General features: G+C 35.5%; 4 protein-coding genes across 7 annotated transcripts; 2 read left to right on the forward strand and 2 right to left on the reverse strand.

The window, feature by feature from the left end:
* Positions 1–3210: 3210 nt before the first annotated feature.
* On the forward strand, positions 3211–6333 carry LOC113098056 (transcription factor LBX1-like). The gene is made up of 2 exons (XM_026263030.1): positions 3211–3949; positions 5344–6333. The coding sequence occupies exons 1-2, from the start codon at positions 3622–3624 to the stop codon at positions 5787–5789; spliced, it is 774 nt and encodes a 257-aa protein (XP_026118815.1). The 5' UTR covers positions 3211–3621; the 3' UTR covers positions 5790–6333.
* A 2951-nt stretch (positions 6334–9284) lies between these two features.
* Positions 9285–13792, reverse strand: LOC113098052 (polycomb group RING finger protein 1). Of its 4 annotated transcripts, none has more exons than XM_026263024.1 (9): positions 13615–13792; positions 12105–12210; positions 11801–11953; positions 11642–11713; positions 11039–11147; positions 10808–10850; positions 10595–10681; positions 9902–9982; positions 9285–9449 (listed from the first exon to the last, which is right to left on the reverse strand). In XM_026263024.1, the coding sequence occupies exons 1-9, from the start codon at positions 13699–13701 to the stop codon at positions 9399–9401; spliced, it is 789 nt and encodes a 262-aa protein (XP_026118809.1). In that variant the 5' UTR covers positions 13702–13792; the 3' UTR covers positions 9285–9398. The 4 variants fall into 4 exon arrangements, with proteins under 4 accessions (XP_026118809.1, XP_026118810.1, XP_026118808.1 ...); XM_026263025.1 differs by having other exon boundaries at positions 11039–11144; positions 13615–13790; XM_026263023.1 differs by having other exon boundaries at positions 10595–10678; positions 11039–11144; positions 13615–13750.
* A 5302-nt stretch (positions 13793–19094) lies between these two features.
* On the forward strand, positions 19095–20793 carry LOC113098050 (uncharacterized). The gene is made up of 3 exons (XM_026263021.1): positions 19095–19457; positions 20189–20441; positions 20701–20793. Exons 1-3 carry the CDS (start codon positions 19117–19119, stop codon positions 20791–20793), a joined length of 687 nt encoding a protein of 228 aa, XP_026118806.1. The 5' UTR covers positions 19095–19116.
* Positions 20794–21296: 503 nt separating this feature from the next.
* LOC113098053 (G2/M phase-specific E3 ubiquitin-protein ligase-like) lies at positions 21297–23737 on the reverse strand. Its single transcript, XM_026263027.1, has 5 exons — positions 23701–23737; positions 23366–23547; positions 23060–23229; positions 22526–22740; positions 21297–21783 (listed from the first exon to the last, which is right to left on the reverse strand). The coding sequence occupies exons 2-5, from the start codon at positions 23543–23545 to the stop codon at positions 21551–21553; spliced, it is 798 nt and encodes a 265-aa protein (XP_026118812.1). The 5' UTR covers positions 23546–23547; positions 23701–23737; the 3' UTR covers positions 21297–21550.
* Between the last annotated feature and the right edge of the window lie 256 nt (positions 23738–23993).

Below are 23993 nucleotides of genomic sequence, written 5' to 3' on the forward strand. Positions count from 1 at the left end.
TGGTATGGAATCAGAAGATTCGGTGTTTCTGAAATTCGTCACTTTATTTGAATCAGATCGAGAAAAATGAGGAGGAAAACTTAACTTAAAATAAGCTAATCTTCTCCAAGATCAAATTAATAATCAGATGTAATGTTTTATATACCCTATAGAATAATAAATCATATTCTATTTTAGTGGTATTTTTAAATTGCATTTAATATAGCGTTTTATTTGCACAAAAATAAATAAATACATAAATAAATAAAAAATAAACCTGATTAAAAAAATAAAAATAAAAAAATAAATAGAATTTTATTCTATAGACGATTATAGAATTTTCCACCAATGATGCATTTTATTTTATAATGGAATAATGTTTTATTCCATAACATAATTATTTTAAATTACATTGCCTTTTATTCAATCTTTGCACATTTCGAACATAAATAAATAAATTATTTAACGTAGTCTCGTGCTCAGTAGCATTATCCTCAACAAATATTTCCAGAGTCTATATTCGTCTCTGCTGAGGGAAGTGACGCACGGACGGCGAAAATAAAAGGTCTCTCCTCCTAAACCGTGATGATTGACGATGTCAGGTGTTCTGTTTCTAATTAACGTTTAAATTAAGCCAAAGGAAACCTTTCGAATGAGCACTGCTCCGCTTGAGACCGTCCGGATCCTCTCAGAGCGGTTTGGAGAAGAGAGATGGCGAGATTATCTTTAGAACTAATAATGCTCGCGCATTTGAGAGAAATGTAACACCATGTTCCGCTTCGGGTTCTCTAGCCTCTCTCTGTGGGGTAATGTGAATGTGCTATTGTTGGCGTCGAAGGGCATCATTCTCCCGATCAGAAATCCTATCCTTCCACATTACATTAATACCCATGTAGCCTCTCATTTAATAGGTTTTAGCAGCATTCCTCTGACCTGATATTATGAGGTGACCAATTCGTTAAGGACATTTGATTAACTGTTCTTATTACTATTATTATTCTTATTACTTATTACTATCTTATTATTATTATTATCAGTATAGTATTATTATTCCTAGTAAATATTTATATATATAAAGAACTAGAAGCAACATAACTGAAAGGATGTTGCATTACTGTAGACTCATTGGCATGTTTTGTGGTTTGATACATTTGTTCAATGCATTGCTCATTTGCTGTAAAATATTCTATTGAGTCGCCCACGTCGAGCGGTCTGGATCCGCACTAATAGAATGTCGTGCTGTTTTAGTGCTCGTGAGCTGTTTGGCTTGTTTGAGTCCCTGCACGGATGTCACCATATGGTGCGGTTTGGCACGGACAATGAGATATTCCTGGCTATACATCGGCAGTGACTCGTGTAAGAGAGACATCTATCACCCTAATCGATTATTGAAACCCTGTTACATATTATCAGATGTCAACATCGCCACTTGTTTTATTGCCCAGTGTTTTACATTAATGGGGAGACCACCTAAATAATATTCACTAAAGGCCTGAGCAAGGTTTAAGAGAAAAAAATACCCATTGCCTGTTATATTGGATTGCTTAACTAGATGCTTTGATTGACTAAATGCAAAATTATTTTTGTGCATCGTATGTATTATGTGCAAATCGTATATATGTATTTATTTATAATTTTAGAAATAAACCAATCAACAAAATATCAAAAGCGAATAAATCTGAAGACTTCAGACTATGTGCTGTTTACTAATATTCGTGACCAGATCATATAAATCAAAAACCTCAATATGATAACCTTTAAGATTTTAGGAAATATCTGCATAGTGCTATTTTTGTTAAAAAGCTAGCTAGCTCTCTCTCTCTCTCTCTCTCTCTCTCTCTCTCTCTCTCTCTCTCTCTCTCTCTCTCTCTCTCTCTCTCTCTCTCTCTCTCTATATATATATATATATATATATATATATATATATATATATATATATATATATATATATATCGCATAATAGCTTAAATCAATGTAGCATTGAAATCTCGAAGTGCGGGGCAAACACGTTTGGGGAATAAAAAATATTTTATTTTGTTGATCAATTTCTTCATGTTAAGAATCACCAGCCACAGCTCTCTTCTATTTCATGTTTTCCTAAAGCAAAAACACGATTTCTTACCTGTTTCTTCATAGGAGAATGACTGCGTTTCTCCAGTGTCCCACATCTGAAATAATGTCCGATGCTGAGCGGCGCAGAACAGCACTGCTGTAAGTCCCCTGCTTTCTGCTCTTTACCCACGTGCATTTTCACAAATTCATAGAATTGGCACTGTGCTGTCCTGACGAAAAAATATCACTGACATATTTTATGTTGGTCCTCAGTTTTAATTTAAACCTTCTCATATTTGTATACAACATGTAGAATATTACTATGAAGAAATCCTAAGACCAATCACCCTTTAAAACAAAGTGCACTGTTAATATCCTGCTTTAATGCTTTAATACGCAGAATATTATATATTTTCTATATTTCTGCTAGATTAAGAATTGATGAATTGATGTCCCAGCAAAATGTATGCATTTAAAAGACTGCTTTAAAAAAAATCGCTGTGATTGGCAAAATCAAAATTGTTAAAAACTACATAAAACTACTTAAATACACTATATACATATAGTTTATATGATACTTAATTATCCACATCTGAGCATATTTTACGATGTAGTTTGTTGTGCAAAAGTATATATATATATATATATATATATATATATATATATATATATATATATATATATATATATATATATATATATATATATATATATATATATATATATATATATATATATATTAGTCCAAAACAATTGCATGCCTTGCATTCTGATCTAATGTGTTCAGATGTCAACAGAATACACGAGGTGTGAGAAAATCATGCTGTCATAACAGCCTCCAAAACTGCAATAATCATGCAGTAATTAGTCTTTCAGAAGGTTGTTCCAATATGGACGACTCTTGAATTCTACATGTTAATTGATGCCTTGTTTAATTCTTATTTTATTGTTTTATTTATTTATTTATTTGTGTTTTACACTACACATTTGTGTCATTATTCTTAAACTGAAGATATATTCCGCATACACGTTGACATAGAGAGAATGCGAGTATCGGTGTTAATGAGAGCACTCTCTCTTTTCAGGGAGGTATATGCGTGGAGCACGTGGTTTGCCCTAAGTGGGAGTGGGATGCATCAACAGATGCATAAACATCCCGAGCCATCTCCCCTCTCTTTAAACTTCAAGGGGAAACTCCTCCTATTCTGGGTCCAATTCATTAGTGTGGTCTGGCCCTTTAAGACGGAGCAGCAGGTCAGCAAGTAGTGTAGTGTTTCTCTAATTGAACTTCACAAAAGCAATCAACAAGAACTCGTTAGCGATTGCTTGCTGTTTTGTGCCTCCTTGAGACACGGCTAGACATGCTGAAGATATTCATGGAGCAGCTCAGAGAAGACTGGAGCTGCATATGAGGACTAAAGTTCGGGTGGATGTGACGCCTGAAGCATGGTGCTTTTGGAGAGCCACTTCAGACTGAGGAAGAACAACGATTCTGTTTAAAGAAAAAAGGAAAAGACAAGGCTTTTGTATGTATAAACAAGTTTAAGCGAACTAGGTGACTTCTATTCGAGATAGTTTCTTGGGACTGAGATGACCTCCAGCTCTAAAGACATGAAGGCAGGCTCCGTTTTGCAGTCCAGCGTCGAGGAGAGGCGACGGGGTCCCTTAGACCAACTCCCACCCCCGGCCAACTCCAACAAGCCTCTCACCCCGTTCAGCATCGAGGATATCTTAAATAAACCCTCCGTCAAGAAGTCCGTCGGTAGTCTGTGCCCTCCTCGCATGCTGCAGAAAGTGACCGGCTCCAGCGCGTCTCGGAACGGGATCAGCGCTCCGTCCTCGCCGTTGTGCGCTCTGGAAGAGCTCGCGAGCAAAACATTTAAGGGGCTGGAAGTCAGCGTTATACAAGCTGCAGAAGGTAGGCTAAAATGTTTAGACTTTTTTTTTTCAAATGGTTGTAGTTTTTCGTTCGGATTTTACAAATTAATCTTTCTAACTGTTTACTAATTTAACTTCGAATTTTAAATGCACAAACTGAAGTAGTGACACTTTTATTACTGAAGCCTTAGGACTGATTCTGATTTGAACTGATGTCGAATGCATATTTGTATATGCATATATAAAATCAATAATCGCTTTATAAATATTTATTACTTGTTAATATATATATATATATATATATATATATATATATATATATATATATATATATATATATATATACAGCTTTTTTCATTACCGCGTAGTTCTGATACACGCATTTTAAGATATGGTATAACATTTCTCCTGTTATTTATTTTTTTATTTTTTCTCAGTTAAATGTCCATAGCGATCTCTCGAGTGTGACTGTCATTATTTCAGGATTTTCCCCTAACCCTCTAAAAATGTAAAGTTCTTCCGATGGTCAAGAAAAAAAAAATCAAGCAATAATAATTCTCATTTTATGTGCTTTTGAGTTGCATTTGTTTTCAGAAATGCATCTTAACGTGATATAACGCATCGTGCATTTACAAGAAAGTTAAAGAGATGCAAAGCGTTCATGTTCACATTTGACACATTTACTGAAACAGTCCTCGATCGTGACGTTCATGTTGACATTGCAGAACTGTCTTAGTGGGTCACGCTAACGGTTAAGGTCGTCTGTAATAAGATTGAGGCCAGCTCTGTGGCCTGATAGGCTGCTTGATTAACACATCAAATATTTCGAATTTACTTGGCAATCAGTAGGTCAGATGTTTTGGAAAGTTTCTCCCACTCTTTTCAAGAACAGCTGTTATGCAGCTGGAATGAACAACTGCAGACTATCACATAACACAACAGTGTGCACACTCTTAAAAATAAAGGTTCAGATTTGAACCAAACAGCATGTTGCAGCATAATTCAAAAGGAGAACTTTTTCAACTTCTACAAAAACAAAATAAACATATACAATATGTTATGGTGCTTGAAAGATCCAAGAAACCATAACACTGATCTAAAAAACCTGTAACATTAAAGACTTTTTAATCTCCAGCGAACCAAATAGCAACTCAAGAACCATATGCAGCCAAAAATAAGACCAGTGAAGAGCTTCCAAATAACCTTCAAGAAGAATGCTTCACAAATCATTGGTCAATGTGCATTTAAATAATGGGGAATTAAACTTTATGCATTTTACTATATTAATATTTCATGTTACTGAATGAGCTTTAGCTTTATACTGTTTAGGAATGTCTTAATGATTTAAGTTATTGTGAATTGTGACCCACACACGCTGCCTGCATTATTTCTGTCATGTGTTCGAAATCAACTCTCCTTTCTTTCAATTTAAAGGTCGTGAACATCTCAACGCCTTCGGCCAAAGACAGGCCTCCAAAAAACGAAGGAAGTCCCGCACGGCCTTCACCAACCACCAGATCTACGAGCTGGAAAAACGCTTTTTGTACCAGAAATACCTGTCACCGGCCGACAGAGACCAGATTGCACAGCAGCTGGGACTGACCAATGCACAGGTCATCACCTGGTTCCAGAACCGAAGGGCCAAGCTCAAGAGAGACCTGGAGGAGATGAAGGCGGACGTGGAGTCTCTTAAGAAAATCCCACCACAGGCATTGCAGAAACTGGTGACCATGGAGGACATGGAAGACGCTCACGGTGGATCAGGGCCCATTTCTCCCAGCCTTTCCCCAAGAGCCTTCCCACAGTCCCCGTCTTCGTCCAGAGGCCAAACCACAGACGAGTTCTCAGAAGAGGATGAGGAAATTGAGGTGGACGATTAAAAGCAGGCCCTTGTTTTCAGAGAAGGGCATTTTTCACAACTTTTGCACGGACTCTGCGGAAGAACTTGAAATGCAAGTAAAGTTTTCTGTCTCCCTTATTTTTAATTTATTGAAAGGACCTCTACGCTCTGATGTCCAGATCGAATACATGGTTTAAGGAATACGCTTTCATAAGATCTGAGAATTGGTTAGAGATAAATGGTACAGTATCAAGACTGCAACATGTGTTTGTACAGTTTAAGCTTTATTTCTTGATTTTAGAAGGAAACGTGTGCAATTGTTTACACCGTTCAACACATTTATGACCGCTGTAGAAATTCTATGCCAAAAGTGATTTTCAATTAAATTCTCTGCTGAATAGAATTTTATATTTATAAATAATTTCAAAAGTCACCAGAAGCAAATTTATTCAGTCTTGTTTATACATTGTAATTGTCAAGACTCATTTTCCAAACTTTTACATTATATATCCCAGTTTCTGGCACAATTCCTACTGGCATTATTAACAAATAAAATAAAATAAATAAATAAATGTCCAAAACAATGCAAGGGCAAGGTTGTGTGTGTGTGTGTGTGTGTGTGTGTGTGTGTGTGTGTGTGTATATATATATATATATATATATATATATATATATATATATATATATATATATATATATATATATATACAAAACAAGTTATTATGCATCAAACTTTTAAATTTATTGTAACATTCTATTTAATCCTCATTTATGTAAATAAAGGGTATATGTAATTTTACAATGTTTCTTTACCTCGAGTCAGAATTTAATCATGAATTGCTGAGCTGAATTATAAGTTATCATAAAGTTCCCTATAAATCTATGGATATAGGAAATACACTAGAAAGAAATTCACTTTTCCCCCCCATCAATTAAAAATAAATAAAATAAAATAAAGAAGAAGAAAGAAACAAACAAATAAGTCTCCCTCTCTCTCTTTTTTTGCCCAATTGTATTCATCGATAATTACATTCAAAGTGGATGAAAAAGTTGAGGACTACCTAAATATTTAAGGCAGCCCTAAAATTTAATTTTGGTATTTTATTGGCTTAATTGTCACGAAGGTGCCTTGCATAAAATGTTTTATTTTATGCAAATGATTTTATGGCACACTCGTGCAGTTAAACAGCTGAGAGAGGCAGAGCACTTTTACACATCGCTTCATTGTGTATGTTAAGAAGAGTGTTTGTGTGTTAAGTGCTTGAAGCTTAATTGGGACAATTGAACAAGGTCCCCCATCTCACATTGTCACGAGGACAACATAAAGCTTGCCTTTCTCCTCGCGCCATATGGTTCATGAATCTTCTCTTACACAAACTAGTCAACATGATTGATTCGGTTTACCCTCCTTTGAGTGCGCATTAACAGTTTCAGTCGGTCGAGCCCAAATAATACCCCACATCTGTGTCCGTGTGTTAAAAACGCCCATGAATAGCAGATGATTTGCATGCGGCTCCTAATGAATAAATCTCAAAAGGAAGCCGGTGGAAATGGGGAGGATCGCTGCATCCTGGTCTGCCGAGTTTCTCTCCGTCCATTTGTGCCAGTTGTGAGCAGATCAAGGCAGCTGTTTTGGGGCAGCGAGAAGATGGAAGTACAATTGGCCTAATCGCTTGGAATAGCTGGGGTTGAAAAGTCAAGTAGATTTTTATGAGCGCTTTGTGGGAAGACTCGCCAGAGAGCCGGTGTTCTCAGCGGCTCATTCTCGTGCTGTTTCGCGATTTCTACTGCGATTGAAGTCCGCACAAAAGCTCTAAATGCTCGGGTTACTACTGAGAGTCGAGATGACTGGAATTTGAAGGTATATATATGAATGCGGTTGGATTATGACGACTGAAAGACAGGATTGTATGATGTGAAAATATTCGAGCAAACATCCAATCCCGTTAACAGCTCTGAAATGTCCCCAGCACGATAGATCAGTGGTTCAGTGGTCAGCTTGTTAAATACAATTTCTGAAAAAATGTAGGCCTATAAAGGGAAACATTTCATTCATGTAAAAGGCGGTAAAAGTAGCCTTTTGTTACCGGGTTTACAAGGACAGATACTCTGTTTTCATTTAAGGTTTTAGGATAATAATGCATGTGAAAACCATTTGAAAAACGAATGCCAGGAGTATTAATAATAATAATAATAATAATAACAATAATAATAATAACGCTTTAGAATTTGTTTACAGAAACGTAGCCTCTAGGCTAGTTTATTAATATATAATGTTAATTAACAATAGGCTATTATTATTATTATTATCATCATAATCCTCTTCTAGATTCGCTAAAATAGGTTTAAGATTAGCTATTATAAAGAAAAAAAACGAATAAAATTAACATTTAGCCATTCATGCGCTTAAATCTGTTTTTAAATTGGAAAACTTTTACATTTTATAGTTTATCTTGTAGGCTACAAGTTTTTTTTTTTTTTTTTTTTTCTGGAATCGCAAAAAAATAAAATAAATAAATAAATAAAATAAATAATAATAATACAATAGTGGCATATCTAGATGACGTATATTTTATTTCGTTTTCTTAAATAGTATAGGCCTATGATAGCCAATTTGCGTTTTCTTAACTAGCCTATAATTGTTAAATGCTTAGGATATAAGCCTATAAAAAATCTATGTAGCCTGAACGTTTAATGTTATATAAAATAATTGTGAAAAATGTAGGCTATACTATATTTATTTCTTAAAAATATTCGATAAAAGCAGAGCAGAGTCTTTTGTTTTAAAGCCTAACATTCTATATTTAATGCTTTACAAAAGGGGTAAAAAAAATAAAATAAATAAGTAAAAAAAGCCTACTATTCGTAAAATATATTGTGATGATAGGCTACTACAATTAGTCTAGTTAACAAAAAGCTACAAAGTAACGTCTACATATTTGACCCTCCAAATAAATTTTACGTCAAGCTGTATTTCTGATTACCTGCAGGTGGACATACATTCAAAATGTACCGGCTAAATAATAATATGAGCGGGAATTTACGTAGCCCATTAAAAAAAAAACCCACGTGCATTTCCCAAAATTATATTGATTAATAGAACATCTGATATTTGGATATTTTATGTGTAAATGACTTTTCTTCCCTCGAGACATTTTAAGCGTTTTGTAGTCACAACTGTTATATCGGAATTCCCATGGTATTTTATACATATAGCCTAGTTGATACATGCATGTTTTTATACTAATACTGCAATGATATTAGCCGTTCTGTCTTCAGAGCACTACATGTAATGTAGTCCCAGAGTCAATGTGAGGGGACTCTCTTGAAGACCAACACTGCACCCTAGTGGTTCATTTCTAAAAACACTGGAGCTCTCGATACAAATTACAGAGACTCTCTGACTTTAACAAGAATAGTCATCATAACTTGTATTCATATAATGATCATATGATTTGTAATACCTTGCACATGTCATTTAAGTTTAAAATACACACACAATACAAAATGCACCAAATATATATTTTTTTCCACTTAATTTATTTTTCAAAAATACAAAACAAAAAAATAAGTTTATATGCAAAAAAGCTATTAAAATAGAATATGTGAAATACAAAATATTTACACCAGTTGATATTTTCACACATTTCTATCTTGTCCGTTTGTCTTTTATAGCATAATGGAGTACCAGTGGTTGTGCCTAAAAGGAGACAAAGAAGAAAACATTAGAACATGAATGAAAGGTTTAACAAAGTATCATCCGGTTGACAGGCTAATGACTGACACAACAGAGATTCTGGGCAGAGCTTCATCTGTTTTCCGCACTTAAAAACACGAGGCATGGAATCACTCTTGCTCAATTCTCACAACACTTTGACGCCCCACAAACCAGAGCAAGACACCGCATGAAGCAAAATGGAGAATAGCACTTCCATTGCATTTTTCAGACCACAAGGCGACATCAGGCATATGGCTTTTCCTAGTACTAATAAATCTCTGCCAGTGATTCCCCTTAGAAGATTCCTTCAGTAAGTAAAACAGCACAGTAAATCGCTAAAGGAATGACGATCCCACCTAAAGGGAAAGCAAATGGGCTGAAAGTGTGAAAGAATGTGGTATGAAATTAGCTGGAGACGGCTGAGACTATGATACCTTTCCAAACCAGTGAGACAGCCAGAGACGCTTCATGGTCATGTGATCTGGGAGAGATTCGTTATTGAATAACATCTGGACCTGCAGTGCAACAAAGAGCACACAATGAAGAAAGAAGAAAAAAGGGCAGGAGGATGGAAATGAAAACAATGAGAGGTTTGGTGTTAAATCTATCTTGCTAATTACATTTCACCATTGAAAAATCCTATTTGACCATTGATTTTTTTTTGTTTTCTCTCTACCATGGAACATCAAATTCTCCTAACTGGGATGTAAAAATCATACATGCATTTCTACATGTCACCTTTACTGACAACAGACCAATCAGCTCTAAGCTCAAGGTTAGACTTCAGCAACAGGAAATGGGTGAATTCTTTGTTTCCTACTTCCTACAGAAAAACACATTCATATGTACCATTTTCTTTACTGAATGAATTGTATACCTGGTTTCAATTGCATATAGTTTTTTTTTTTTTTTTTTTGGAAAATAGGAATGACTGAACTGAATAAATGTTATATAGATCCTGCACAGCTATGTGGCTTTCTGGTCCTAACTATAAAACAATGGCTCCTTAAAGAATGAATGAAGGTTTATTCGGTAAATAGTATGTACAGCAACTACAATACAAACAAACAGGGTAACCGAAAATGTGTAGGCTGAAAGCATGACAGAGAAGGAAAAAAAAGTCACACCTGATGTTTCTCCACGTTAAGTCGATGACATAAAACTTTCCTCAGATGTCGTACCTCAGCCCTGACCGAACAACGTACAAATTTCTGCTGCACGAACATAATATAACAGTAACACATTTATCAGTGCTTCTAACATAAAAAGCAATCAATGTGAAGGTTTACTTGAGAGTGAATCAATGTACATTCATGTTTCTTCTTCGGCTGTTGTCTTACCTGAAGGGTTAATTTATTTTTGTCCTTCCCAGAAAATGACGAGCTGTAAAAACAAGTCAAAATTATGATAGGATGCTTTTAATGCACCTATACGCTAACTGTTCAAAAGCTTGGAGTCGGTCTCATTTTGAAAGTTTTAAAAGAGGTTTCTTGTGCTCACTGAGTGTGCATTTATTTGATCAGAAATAGAGTAACATTGTGAAATCATAATCGTCACTGCTATCTTCCTACCTTTGCCTCTCCAAACATAGAGAGACCTGCTCGTCGTATCTGTAGAAATGAGCTTTGGAGTGGTCAAAACTTGTGTAGGGTAATCCTGTATTATCTGGAACTGAATCTACAACAAATCCAAAACATAGTTAATAATAATCTTAATAAAAAACAAATTAACAGCAGCCCTCTTCCCAGGACATGTCCTGGTCAGGATTTCTATATTGCATAAAATATTCAAGTTTTGGCTTTGTTTGCGCCGCGGTGACCGATCGGTGTATAACATCACAGTACAGTGAAAGCAGTTGGCTCCTTATGCTTTCGAATCGCTCTTATGAAACTTTCATGTCATACATGGATCGGTCTGCGCAGTGCTGATTCTAGTCAAACACATCTAATACGTACATTTGTTTGCATCTTTTTTTACCACTCTCTGTAGATGCCCCCCCCCCCTTCTCAGGAGCCACGATTGGTCAATTATGTAGCAAGTATCTTCAGCAAGTATGAAAACAGGAAAACAAAGCCAAAACCTGGATACTTTAGACAATATAGAAATCCTAGTCAGGACGTGTCCAGGAAAAATTGCTTGATGGTCACCCTATCTATCGACATGGTGTCACTTACCTTCTCCAGATGGCTGTATGATTCTTTCAAGACCTCGTGACTGATAGAATTCTTTAATTCGTTTGTCTTCACCTGAGAAGATCAGATGGATATTTACCCATGACTGACCAGGAGACAAACGGACACTCAATATCATATGATCCTGTGCACTATACTTACTCTCTTGTAAACCTGGGACTAGTTTGTAGACGATGTCTTGCATGACTCTGTCCAGCTTTAGATTCAGCAAAGGCTGCGTTTCGTGGATTTTGATGTTACACATCGGACAATACTTGCTGGTCTGGAGATACTTCACAATGCAACTCTTACAGACTGCAGAGACACGGTGGAATGAAAATGAGTATTCATTTTAGCAAAACGGCTTATGAATTTCTTCTGCATATGGTACACGATAACTATGCTGTAACTCTGTGTTGGTTTAAGAGTGTGTTATTAGGAGAGAGATCAAGTACACAACACTTACATGTATGGAGGCATTCTGTGATGGTGGTTGCATCGATAAAGTATCCTGCACAGAGGTAGCACACAATGTGTTCATTTAGGTCCTTTATCTTTATTTTAACTTCTTCCTGTAAAACAAACAGGTATTTGAGATTACTGTGACATTCTGCATTAGCATGACATCACCAGTCTTTCACATACAGGTGTTTTTGGAGCAGTCCATGAATGCATATCTACAGTGAAAGTGACGTGACATAAATTCAAGTATGGTGACCCATACTCAGAATTCGTGCTCTTCATTTTTACCCATCCAAAGTGAACACACACCCAGAGCAGTGGCCACGACTTCCCCCAATATAAATACATTATTGTTATGCAATGTTTTAATGAGTAAATAAGAGTTTATCCTTGGCATTTCCACCTTTCGTATTGTGCAAAACTTAGTCAGTTTGGTAAAACTATAAATCATAGCTGAAACATAGGTTTTTTTTTTTTTTTTTTTTTTTGATGAGAAGAACTCTTGGATATATGTTCAAATTATGTTTAGCCTAAGCCTACACATATAAATAATTGACATCAAAATGCAGTGTCAGCAGTGCCCTGTATTATAACATAAGACTGAACTAAAACTATGTTATGACATCAATTTTAAAGATTCTGCTGATTTTTGTACTTTTCAGTTGTAAAACAGCAGGACTATTATAAACTACATATAAACTAGAGAAAGTGATTCAATTGTAAAAGTAAAATATGTATATTTACACCCAGTGTCTCTTCTGACATGGGAAAGGCAAGGATTACAGATTTGTTGTTATTAACATGCACGCACTACTTACTGTGATGCAGCAGACGCGCGATTTACTTTTCAGCGAGTCAGGTGTCATTTTCAAACAAGCCTGCCATTGGCTAAATATACGACAGTATATACGCGACTACCAGCTAAATAACAATTACTGTCAACAGGATTGAAAGCCACTTTGTTAAAACAAGGACTCGATCTCCAGGTATAAAAAGGTAGGACAAGCGTATCATCACAGGGGTCACATTAGATCCCATCACTGAATTCTGCAGTACAAAATACATCTTCTGTCCCGCATGTTCAACGCGGTGCCGATAAGCATGCTGCATATTATAAGAAATGCACTTGTTCACTCGCCAACGTGTATTAATAAACATGTGGGGCAGCGCAGCACGCGACGTGAACGAGCACCGTTATATTCCCGCAAGAGCGCGGAAAACAACTCATTTTATTCGCGTTTTGAATGTTGGGAAAAACCACAACGCAAGAGAATCGACTGGGACAGGTATGACAAGAAAAACCTCGCCACGGAGAACAAAAACGCAACCGCCAGAACACAGTGGATTGATTCTTCGCAATACTCACGCCTGCGCAGACACGCAGTAACATCTCACGCTCCATCTTTCGGCTTTCGCGCCACACAGAACGCCCCTCTCACGCGCGTTTATAGTTAGCGCGGGAAGCGCGTGGCGAGAGACGGGCCGCTAAAGCGATGTTGGCCCCTATCACTCACCTCGTTCCTTAAAGGGTCGAGCTTGTACACGTTCTGCATCTGATTTCTTAGCCGCATAGCTATCGCCATCGGACCTTGTTCCGCCATCTTTGGGAATTCTGCATACTTCCGGGTAACGGGAGAGTGGGTGAGTTCGGTCGCTCAGAGGCGGGGGATCTGCTGGTTTTTCCACGCACACACACGCACATTTCCATCCCACAGTGGTATTATCATTGGGTGTGTTCAAACATCTTTCTAGAGAACTCAAGGCTAACATTAGACTTTTGTATATTACATATTATCCATTAAAGTTTAACTCTTAGTGATATCAGCTATTTCTATATGAGAGTGATAATACCTGGCTGACAGGATCACTAAAAGACTAAAATATGAACCTTCCACCCTAATCTCAAAATTACATTTTTAAATTATAATTTTTTAGGATATTTATTTTTGTATTATTAAATGAACGATTTTAAAAGAATGCCACAAACAATTACAAGTTCAGTTACAGTGGAAAATTATGGACGTTGATGCCATAATTAAGGTTTTGAAAATTTAATTCAAATTTATTTGTATAGCGCTTTTCACAATACCCATTGTTTCAAAGCAGCTTTACAGAAAATGCATGTCTACATTACAATTTAAAGTGATCTGTTGACAGAAGTGAAAGTGTTCAAGTAATGTTCATTTCACAAATGAACAGTTCAAGATAATATAATCATACAGTTAGCTAATATGAATTAATTTCAGGCAGAAGCTCATTAAAACAATTATTACAAGTGTGATCATAACCATTAAAATAGAGAAAATTTGTCAGCTGTGCTTGTCATCTGGTCCTTGCAGGGGTCAGCATTATCTCCTCACAGGTGTTGGGTCATCTGCATGGCAAATAAAATGACTAAGTGAATGGGTTGTATACTGTTTTTTTGATCATTCGGCTGAGACAACATTACGACTTTGTCTTTGCTAAACCATAATTGGTGACAAGCACCTGAAAAACAGTGTAGGACCTCATACTGTATGGTCCCTATCCCTCACTTTTACATTAACTATTAAATCACTGTAGTTTGGCGGAAAGACTTTAGTTGTTTACATGAAGTTGTATGTTTGTTCTAACTTTGTAACACAAATTGAATTTTTTATTGTTTTAGTTATCAGAATCTCAGAAATGTTGTATATAGAGCTTAAGATATATTTAACCTAGAACATTCCTTTAACAATTTGAACTGGTTATGCCCAGGGGTACTCAAACTCAGTCGTGGAGGGCCACTGTCTGGCAGAGTTTAGCTCCAACCCTAATTAAACAAACCTGAGCCAAATAATCAAGCTCTTTCTAGGCATACTAGAAACTTCCAGGCATGTTAAGACAAGTTGGAGCTAAACCCTGCAGGACACTGGCCCGCCAGGACCGAGTTAGGACACCCCTGGGTTATGCAGTCAAAAGTGCAACGTTGCAGTGTAACCACTAGATGTGCCTACTCACTTACATGTAGTTATCAGGGACTTCTGCAGTGCTTCAGAAACAAATGGACAACCCACACTTGTTCTTCAGCCCATAGTGTGGTTTCAGCACTTTTTGATGACTTCTAGAATAATAAAAAAAGATATTTTTTTCATTATTACTTCGAATTTAAATTTATCTCAAAACACAGTTTTGACTATGTATACATTTGAGATGCAAGAAGTTAGACTGCACACAGAAATGTTCATATAACTGATGAAAACTACTGCTTTTCTTATTTTTTTTCTTTTTCTTATAAAATAGTATAGAACAAAGAGTCTTATGTGCATTGTTTTTATTATTATTATTTTTTATTTTATTTTATTTTTTAATTCATTTTATCTAATAATGTCTCACAGGTGGTCTGTTTTGTCTTACCTGTCAAGACCTATTAGAATTAATCCTGCTTTCACCTGTTTGGACTCAATGTGTACTTTAACACAAAAGAAACTATGTACCATCTTGATTGTATTCGTGAACCTGAAAAGAAGCAGTGTTTGGCTGAGCAGTAACCGTAGAAATCTGAATTTATAACTCTGCAAGTCTGAACTGTGAAGCTGTGTTCTGTTTAATATAGACATCTGATGGGGTCATTGCACATCTGAGTGACAGCACCTGACTCCACATACAAATCATGCCTTTGGGGCGGACAGAACACAACCACAAGCTCTGACAATAGCTGAACACATCAAAAAGAAAATAAAGAGATGCCGAACCCTTTGGCGCACCATGGCATTTATTTCTTAGGCATATCTCAATTACTGGACACTAAGTCCTTCTCTTGTTGCCTTTTGTCTATACACATATCAAATCCATCCAGCATGTCCCGTATCTAATATAAAATAACAATCTGATTGTTTCACCTGCCAGCCAAAGGCTATCAAAGTGTTGATCAAAGAAGATAAGGTAAACTGATGTCCAATAAGTTGAGTCATTTCCATTGGATCAAGTTCAGTTCAAAGGGAGATACGACAGGGGTGATACAGAAGTTTTAATAAAACATGTCACTGAAATCAGAGACAATGCAATATGTTTCTTGCTGAGATTCAATCATGTGAGGAAGAAGAACCAGAACATGTTTTACTAAAGAAATTTGCTGACCGCTTTCACCCTGAATTTAAGCCAGATCTTGATAAGTGGAAACAATCTATCTCATTGATTCATTATAAAGCTGCTTTATTTTCCTCACCGCTAAGATGTGTAAAACCGTTTAGATTAAACGTCTAAATTATTTGATGAGAACTGTGGAAAACCTGGAACAAATGATCTTAAAGCAAAACTAGAAATGTACCATCATGGTATTCCAAAGGGATTCCACAACACTTATCTGAGATACTGTTTCATCCTGAATTAAGGGATTTAGTATGTCTGAAAAAGAAAAGGATAAACTTTCATACTGATTTCAGTGCCCCTGGCCTAGACCTGTTCACCCAAAGCTCCAAAAACAACCAAACAAACATCCATACTAGATAGGAGGCTCGTCTGCCAAGTCATGCCAGAGTGAGGCCCTCTGTTCGGGGCACACAGACTTTTGCTTCCCCCTGTCCCACAGCAATCAGAGCATGTAGGGACGGACACCGAGCTTTTTGTTTTCGCCTGCTCCAGCAATTAGCTGCCAAGTGGCAAGCTAATGAAGATAACCCCCTCCAAGCCCTGATCAGCAGCCAGGGCACTGACGACTGCTCAAAACACAAAGACTCTTACGGGAAGAAGAGGGGTTAGTTTGAGACCATTTTATGGTTATGATTGTGTTTTATAAAACAGATTGTTAAAACTCTAAATTCTGATCTGTCAAGCCTTATTTAAATAGTTGTAACATTATACTGCATGTGCATACTACACATAATTTGAATTCTACATTAATGCTTCAGGGTGCATAGACAGGTTAAAGTTACCTGTATTCAGTGAGAAAAAAAATTGTTCATTGCATTATTTTGGTGTAGCAATTGTAAGAACATGTGAAAGATGGTATGCAATATGTAGATGAAAGGTTTACGAGTAAAATATTTGCTGTTATATTGAGTCCTGGAGTAAATATAAATTTTGACATTGCTTCAATATTCAACATGTTTCATTTGACTAAATGAGTGTATTAACAGGCTCTTTGAATCTGTATTCAGAGCCACCGAACTCCATCAAGTCCTATACCCTGATGAGTTAATTAACATGCAGGCTGTTGAATAGTGAATGAGCAACAGAGTTTTGACATAGAGTGCACAATGTAGAACAGTCTTGACAACACACATTTCACCATTGAACAATGCTATGTTCCACATCTAATCTTTCATTCATATATTTAAATACTTTCTGATGGTTATGTGCACTCAAAACAAGACAATCCATAAAGATTTAGATTGTTTTAAATATAATTAGCAGTCCCATTTTTTTTCCCACCAGGTCGCACTAGAGCTGATTGAAGCCTTATGGGTAGCTGATAGTCAAACCATCTTTAACTGTAGTTCATCTAGATAAACTGCCCGTCTGAATGTCTATTCTCTAATGACTGGCAATATTCCTGTAATTTGGGTGTGTCAGTGTATCCTGTCTGGTACAGTCTGAAGCCGTTCAACCCAGTGTGATCAGAGATTGTGAGTGTGAACTAGCTCTAAAAGGTAGGCTATGTTAACATGAAAATTTTTGTTTTGAACAGACACTATTACCACATTTACAAAAATGTATGTTCTGTTTTTCTTTTTTTTTTTTTTTTTTTATAGGTAATTGATATTCAATTAGTCAATATTTACTGTAGTATACTGTACATGTATGTATGTATGTGTATGTATATGTATATGTATATATATATATATATATATATATATATATATATATATATATATATATATTATGGCAAGCCGTTCAGGAAATAATTATATTTATAATATGAAGTCTGAATATATAGAATGAAAGTTTGAATATATATAGAATGAAAAGCTGAATATATAATGAAAGTCTGAATATATAAAATGAAAGTCTGAATATATGGAATGAAAGTCTGAATATATAATGAAAGTCTGAATATATGGAATGAAAGTCTGAATATATAAAACAAATTTCTGAATATATATAAAATGAAAGTCTGAATATATAAAACGAATTTCTGAATATATAGAATGGAAGTATGAATATATAAAATTAATGTCTGAATATATAAAATTAATGTCTGAATATATAAAATGAAAATCTGAATATATAGAATGAAAGTCTGAATATATAAAATGAATGTCTGAATATATAGAATGAAAGTCTGAATATATAAAATGAAAATCTGAATATATAGAATGAAAGTCTGAATATATAGAATGAATGTCTGAATATATAGAATGAAAGTCTGAATATATAGAATGAATGTCTGAATATATAAAATGAAAGTCTGAATATATAGAATGAAATTCTGAATATATAAAATGAATGCCTGAATATATAGAATAAAAGTCTAAATTTATGTGAAAGTGTGAATATGTGAAAAGAAAGTGTACATTTGTCAATTCTCACTGAATAATGTGTAGCTTGTTTTAGCCTTTTGAATTGTGATTCATTTAAAATGTCATTCACTGAAATTTTCCAATACTTTCATGAGCTACAAGACTTTTTTGCAAGAGTGGGTCATACTCCAAACAACATAAACAATTTGGAGTCTACATCACGTCATCTCGAGGATCATATTTCCATCCTTGCAACATTCTTAGCAGTTATCGGCAGTCATGTTCAACAAAATGTTGCTGAAAGAACCTTATGCATCATTCTCGAAGGAATTTATGAATCTCTTAGGGAAATGTTGGCTGAAATAGTCCTCCAGGAAGAAGCTGATACACAAGTGCATGGTAGAAGTGCACATTCTTCATCACAGAGAGGAAGGCTGAGGTGAGTGATGATAATTGATTGTACTTTAGGCTCTTTGCAAGTTGCAAACAAAATAATTAATACAAGTTATGCATTAACACTTTGTGAATTAGCACATTTTTGTTATTTTGTTTTTTTCTCATTTGAGGTACAACATATCAGCTGCTCTATTGATTCACATGCGGGACTTAGGATTTAGCTGGATGGCCATATCACGAATGTTGTCTGTAAACATTCGAACACTGTACAACCACAGGAGACAACTTGGTTTAGTGGACTATGGGACTTTCACAAACATTTCAAATGATGATCTAGATCGTCATATTACTGAGGTTCTTCAACAAACCCCTGGATCAGGAGAGACATACATCACTGGTAGTTTGAGGGGAAGAGGGATCAGAGTTCCGCGATGGCGAGTGCGAGAGCGTTTAAGAATCATAGATCCAGTGGGAAGAGTCTTAAGAGGACGAAGGGCTATTCAACGGAGGGTCTACAATGTCTCTGTCCCAAATCAATTGTGGTATGTGTTTTGTAAATTTGTAATTACTCTCTAGCTGGTTAATGAAGCAAGATTGCTGCTGTTGTAAAATCAAAATGAAAAAGTGAGATAATGCAACATAAAAAAAAGTATAAGCATGAAAAAAAAAAAACATGATATTTAGATTAATTAATAAATTATTTATATTATTATTATTTATTTATATTTCTAACAACAGTTTTTTGGCAAGAAAAAGACAACAAAGCCAAAAAGTTTAACTTTGATGTGGTTTATAAGAATAAGAATAATGATAATAATAACTATAATAATAACTAGGAATTCCAGAAGCCTTAGTCTGGATCCAACCCTAAATGAAGAATCAAATACCTGAGAAGAGAAGATGCAAACCATCAGAAAACATACAGAATTACCAAAATTTGCCTATATAATTTGCATATATAAATGTATTGTAGAAACTTGATTTGCTGTTCTGCAAGAGGTATGACAGAATACATTAGTTACTGATCAGCTGTTACTTCAATAATTACTTAATAGTTATACAGTAAGAAACAGTATTTTAGTTTAGAAAATTTAGAAAATGTGAGATACCGATACATAAAAAAAAGTAAATGTATAAACAGGAAGGAGGAAAAACATTATTGAGAATGTGTTATTTATTTATTTTTCACAAAAGCTTTTTGGCAAGAAAAAGACAAAAAAGTTACACTTTGATCCAATGTGGTTTATAATAATATAAAAAATCCTTATTTCAGGCATATTGACACAAACCACAAGTTAAATCCATGGGGATTCGTGTTTCACGGTGGAGTTGATGGCTATAGCCGCTGTATTACCTACCTGAGATGTTGCACGGACAACAGAGCATCAACTGCCTTGCAACTTTTCCAAAATGCAGTGGATCTGTTTGGACTCCCACAACATGTCAGGGGTGATGCAGGTAGTGAGAATATTGATGTTGCAAGGTTTATGATTGAGAATCGAGGGGCAAACAGAGGAAGCTTTATGGTTGGTTGTAGTGTTCATAATCAACACATCGAAAGATTGTGGGCAGAACTTAACAGGGTGGTGTCAGCTTATTTTAAAGATCTTTTCCTTTTCATGGAAAATGTTGGCATTTTAGATAGCAACAACCCACTTCACATTATGGCCCTTCATCATGTTTACCTTCCAAGAATAAACAGATCTGTTGATGAGTTTATAAGCCAGTGGAACCACCATAGTTTAAGGACAATGGAAAGCCACTCCCCACTGCAACTTTGGACAGCTGGAATGCTCCAACCTCCTGAAAATCAAGGACCACTCAATATTGCGCATGTGCAAAGACCTTATGATCATCGCCGGTGTCATCCTGAGTTAATCACAGTAAATCCCTTGACTGACGATGGAAATCATGGAATAGAACTTTTTTTCGCAGCATGTAACTTGCTTGAAATAAATACTTAGTCTGCGAAGTAATTTTGGTAATGTTTATCACATTGAAGTTATTGTGGTGACAGAAAAAGGCATTAGCATGTAAAATTATGATTTAAAAACAAAATACACTTTTCTTTCACAATGAACCATTGAACATTATTACCATATAAATAGTGTATATTATATGATGCATCCTTGTAAACGTTGTAACATAACCCTGTTGTTCAAGGTGAAACCTGTATTTTAAGTTATTAAATACATTCATTTTATGTAGTTTTGTGTAGTGTAATTTTGTAACTACAGTATATTATATAAAATGAGAATAAATGTTACATTAAAAGGTCTTGGATGCACAAGTCTCACCACTGTAGACACACAAAAAAATATAAGCCAGTGCACAAAAAGTAAGAACAGAAAAACATTTATTTAAAAGAAAGCCATACACAGCCTATAAAGAAATAACAATTCTGTCATAACAATGAAACCGGGGAACATGGCTGTTCAGGTTAGAAGACTGGAACATATAGCTTGAAATACATCTTAAAATGTAATGAAGAACTTCAATTTCTTTTATTGTTTTTTCATTTGTTGTTACAGTAAATACAGAATGTTGGTATCAATGAATAACATAGTGAAATAACAGCAATAGCATAAACAATCTAACATAACTCAAGCTCTACATGCCTTGAAAATATTACCTCTCACGCTCTTCCAAATCCTGGTGAATTGCGTATTGCAAAATCCATGTCAGATCTGAAAGCAGTGTACACTGCATGAACTGGTATGCGTAGAATATTTTCACAAGTATTGGCCACTGGAAATCGGGAACAGGTAATGAACTCAAGTCTTGGCTTTGGAGAGAAACCCAGTGCTGGAATGCTGTCACATCCAGTGAAGAAAACAAGAACATCCTCCAGAGAGACATTGTTTTCAACTGTAAAACAACAAAAAAGAGTACCAGATGTCTATGTTAAATGATACCACTGGAGTAATGCAAAATTGTTATAAGAGTAGTTATATTTGAAAGGGTTGCTCATAATGTCACATGCAACACTAACAACAGTCTGGTGAGTATAAAGAGCCATTTAGCAGAATAAAAGATAGGAGTTGGTGAAGACTGTAGCAAATAATCTTTCTCCAAGCCTCTGTGTATAAGGCAAGGTTCAAAAAGAAATGATTGATTGAGTCAGTGTGGAAGAACTTGACTGGTCTGCATAAAGCTAACTCCAAATCCCAGCTGAACATCTCTGGTGTGACTTTAAATGTGGACCTTGAGCCAAAAACTCATCACCAAACACCAGTGGTGTTTTTTTAACCTTGCCTTATACACAAGCATTGCCATGTTAGAATAGAAAGGGTCCTGTCCAAACTGTTGCTATAAAATTAGAAGCACAAAATTTCCTACAATATCATTTTATACTTTAATATTAAGATTTGCACTCATGGATATTACTAAAGAAGTCATACCTGTTCATTGAAAGGGGATGACCCAATACTTTTGGCAAAATTAGCTTTAAATGTTATATTAATGAATTTATAGTACATAAACACCAATTCAAACATTGCAATATAAATATATATTTTTCCCACCATTGTCATGTACCACTATGATGGAGCCAAAAACAATTTTGAAAATAACGGATTGCGTTGAAACCTGTATGAAATACTAAACTTACTTTCAGCATCCTGAAGATAGTCTTGCCAGAAAGCCAGGGTCCGGCACTCTGCTTGAAATGCATTACTCCCTCTTTCAGAATGAATGATTTGGAAGAGATTCTCCACATCATTTGCGGTTAAGGACTTTTCAGCCTTCACAAAAAGGCACTTTGACTGAACAGGATAGTTTTGGAGAGCATCTAGGACACCCAGAGACGTTAAGCCATCTCTGAACCTAATAAAAAGGAAACACGCTGTAATGTGTAGTTTATGTGATTTGAAACATGTAGCACTAGTATTTTTCATTTTTAATTAGATGAGGTTCCACAATGAATTATTATGTCCACCTGTACTGGTGCACTATAAAATGGAAGTTGAGGTCAATCATAAAATTTTCTTATACTGTAGGCACACTTTGTTAGCAACTCAAAAACTTTTTTTTGTACATGCTTTCCTCTTCTATCTCTTGTATTTCTGCTATTTTACAGCCATTAAACTATATTAAATTTTTCTGACAAAGTACAATTACATTATGTGTTCATATATAAACATACCTTTCAAATGGTGCACGGGTCCGCTGAAGGACATACCAATGAGCCAGATCCAAAGCAGTCTCCTGTTTGTTTTCCAGTGTTATGCGTACATTGTGACCAGCAAGACTGATTAAGCTAGCAGCCTGTTCAACTGCATCTTGTAGTTGTGAATCAGTCTGGGCCTGTAAGATCTAAAAATATATACAAAAAAAAAAACATTGTTTGAATGAAGATATACAACTATTAGCTGTAACGTCAATGTTAATGAGTGCATGCAAAAATAATAATTTATCAAAATACAATATAATTAAAGTAAAATATGCCTACCGACTGCAACTGTGACTTTGTTTCTTCATCAGTAATATCTTCAGTTTTGACCTTTACATTGTCAGGGCCCTTTTGAAGACACTCATACATAAGTTCAGACAGGAAACATGGACTCTGCCCCCCATGGGCAATTGACATTGCCATGATCTGGCCAGCATAGAAGTATGCATTGTCTTTCATCGCTATTATCAAATGAAATTAAAACATCATTGTCATTGTAAGTACAACATTTGAAGATTCTTACATTTCCTACTAAATCATTTCAGGTACAACATATTTAGGAATCCAAAATAAATCCTTTACTTGACATCAATATGAATTTATAAGTAGTGTACCTTTGGAGTTGCATGTGAGGACTTTAGCATTAGATGGTCCTTCAAAAATGCCAATTTTGTCCTTGATTTCATGTAGACAGAGTCGGAAAAACTCCCGAGTAGGTCCTCCATTGTCCACAGCACCCTCAGATGTTCCATAGTCATCAGTAAACTTAACATCCACCTTCTTCTCGGGTGAAAAATTGGATCTGCCCATTGCTCTGGATGTTCCATCCCACACATTTCTTCTTATGATATTGAACCGTACAATGCTGTCATTATTTACTCTCGAACCAATCTGCTCCATTATTCTC

Source organism: Carassius auratus, unplaced genomic scaffold (genome assembly GCF_003368295.1).
Source record: "Carassius auratus strain Wakin unplaced genomic scaffold, ASM336829v1 scaf_tig00216406, whole genome shotgun sequence".
Lineage (NCBI taxonomy): Eukaryota > Metazoa > Chordata > Actinopteri > Cypriniformes > Cyprinidae > Carassius > Carassius auratus.

Excerpts from the sequence above, each read along its gene's own strand:
- LOC113098050 (XM_026263021.1), top strand. The coding sequence starts at position 19,117 with ATGCGGGACTTAGGATTTAGCTGGATGGCCATATCACGAATGTTGTCT. Across the intron at positions 19,458-20,188 it reads TCTGTCCCAAATCAATTGTG|GCATATTGACACAAACCACA; the intron begins GTATGTGTTTTG and ends TCCTTATTTCAG. Across the intron at positions 20,442-20,700 it reads CAAACAGAGGAAGCTTTATG|CTGGAATGCTCCAACCTCCT; the intron begins GTTGGTTGTAGT and ends AACTTTGGACAG.
- LOC113098053 (XM_026263027.1), bottom strand. The coding sequence starts at position 23,545 with ATGAAAGACAATGCATACTTCTATGCTGGCCAGATCATGGCAATGTCA. Across the intron at positions 23,230-23,365 it reads CAAAGTCACAGTTGCAGTCG|ATCTTACAGGCCCAGACTGA; the intron begins GTAGGCATATTT and ends ATATATTTTTAG. Across the intron at positions 21,784-22,525 it reads CTATCTTCAGGATGCTGAAA|TTGAAAACAATGTCTCTCTG; the intron begins GTAAGTTTAGTA and ends GTTGTTTTACAG.
- LOC113098056 (XM_026263030.1), top strand. The coding sequence starts at position 3,622 with ATGACCTCCAGCTCTAAAGACATGAAGGCAGGCTCCGTTTTGCAGTCC. Across the intron at positions 3,950-5,343 it reads CGTTATACAAGCTGCAGAAG|GTCGTGAACATCTCAACGCC; the intron begins GTAGGCTAAAAT and ends TTCAATTTAAAG.
- LOC113098052 (XM_026263024.1), bottom strand. The coding sequence starts at position 13,701 with ATGGCGGAACAAGGTCCGATGGCGATAGCTATGCGGCTAAGAAATCAG. Across the intron at positions 11,148-11,641 it reads CATACAGCCATCTGGAGAAG|TAGATTCAGTTCCAGATAAT; the intron begins GTAAGTGACACC and ends TTGGATTTGTTG. Across the intron at positions 9,450-9,901 it reads TGTCTCACTGGTTTGGAAAG|GCACAACCACTGGTACTCCA; the intron begins GTATCATAGTCT and ends GTCTCCTTTTAG.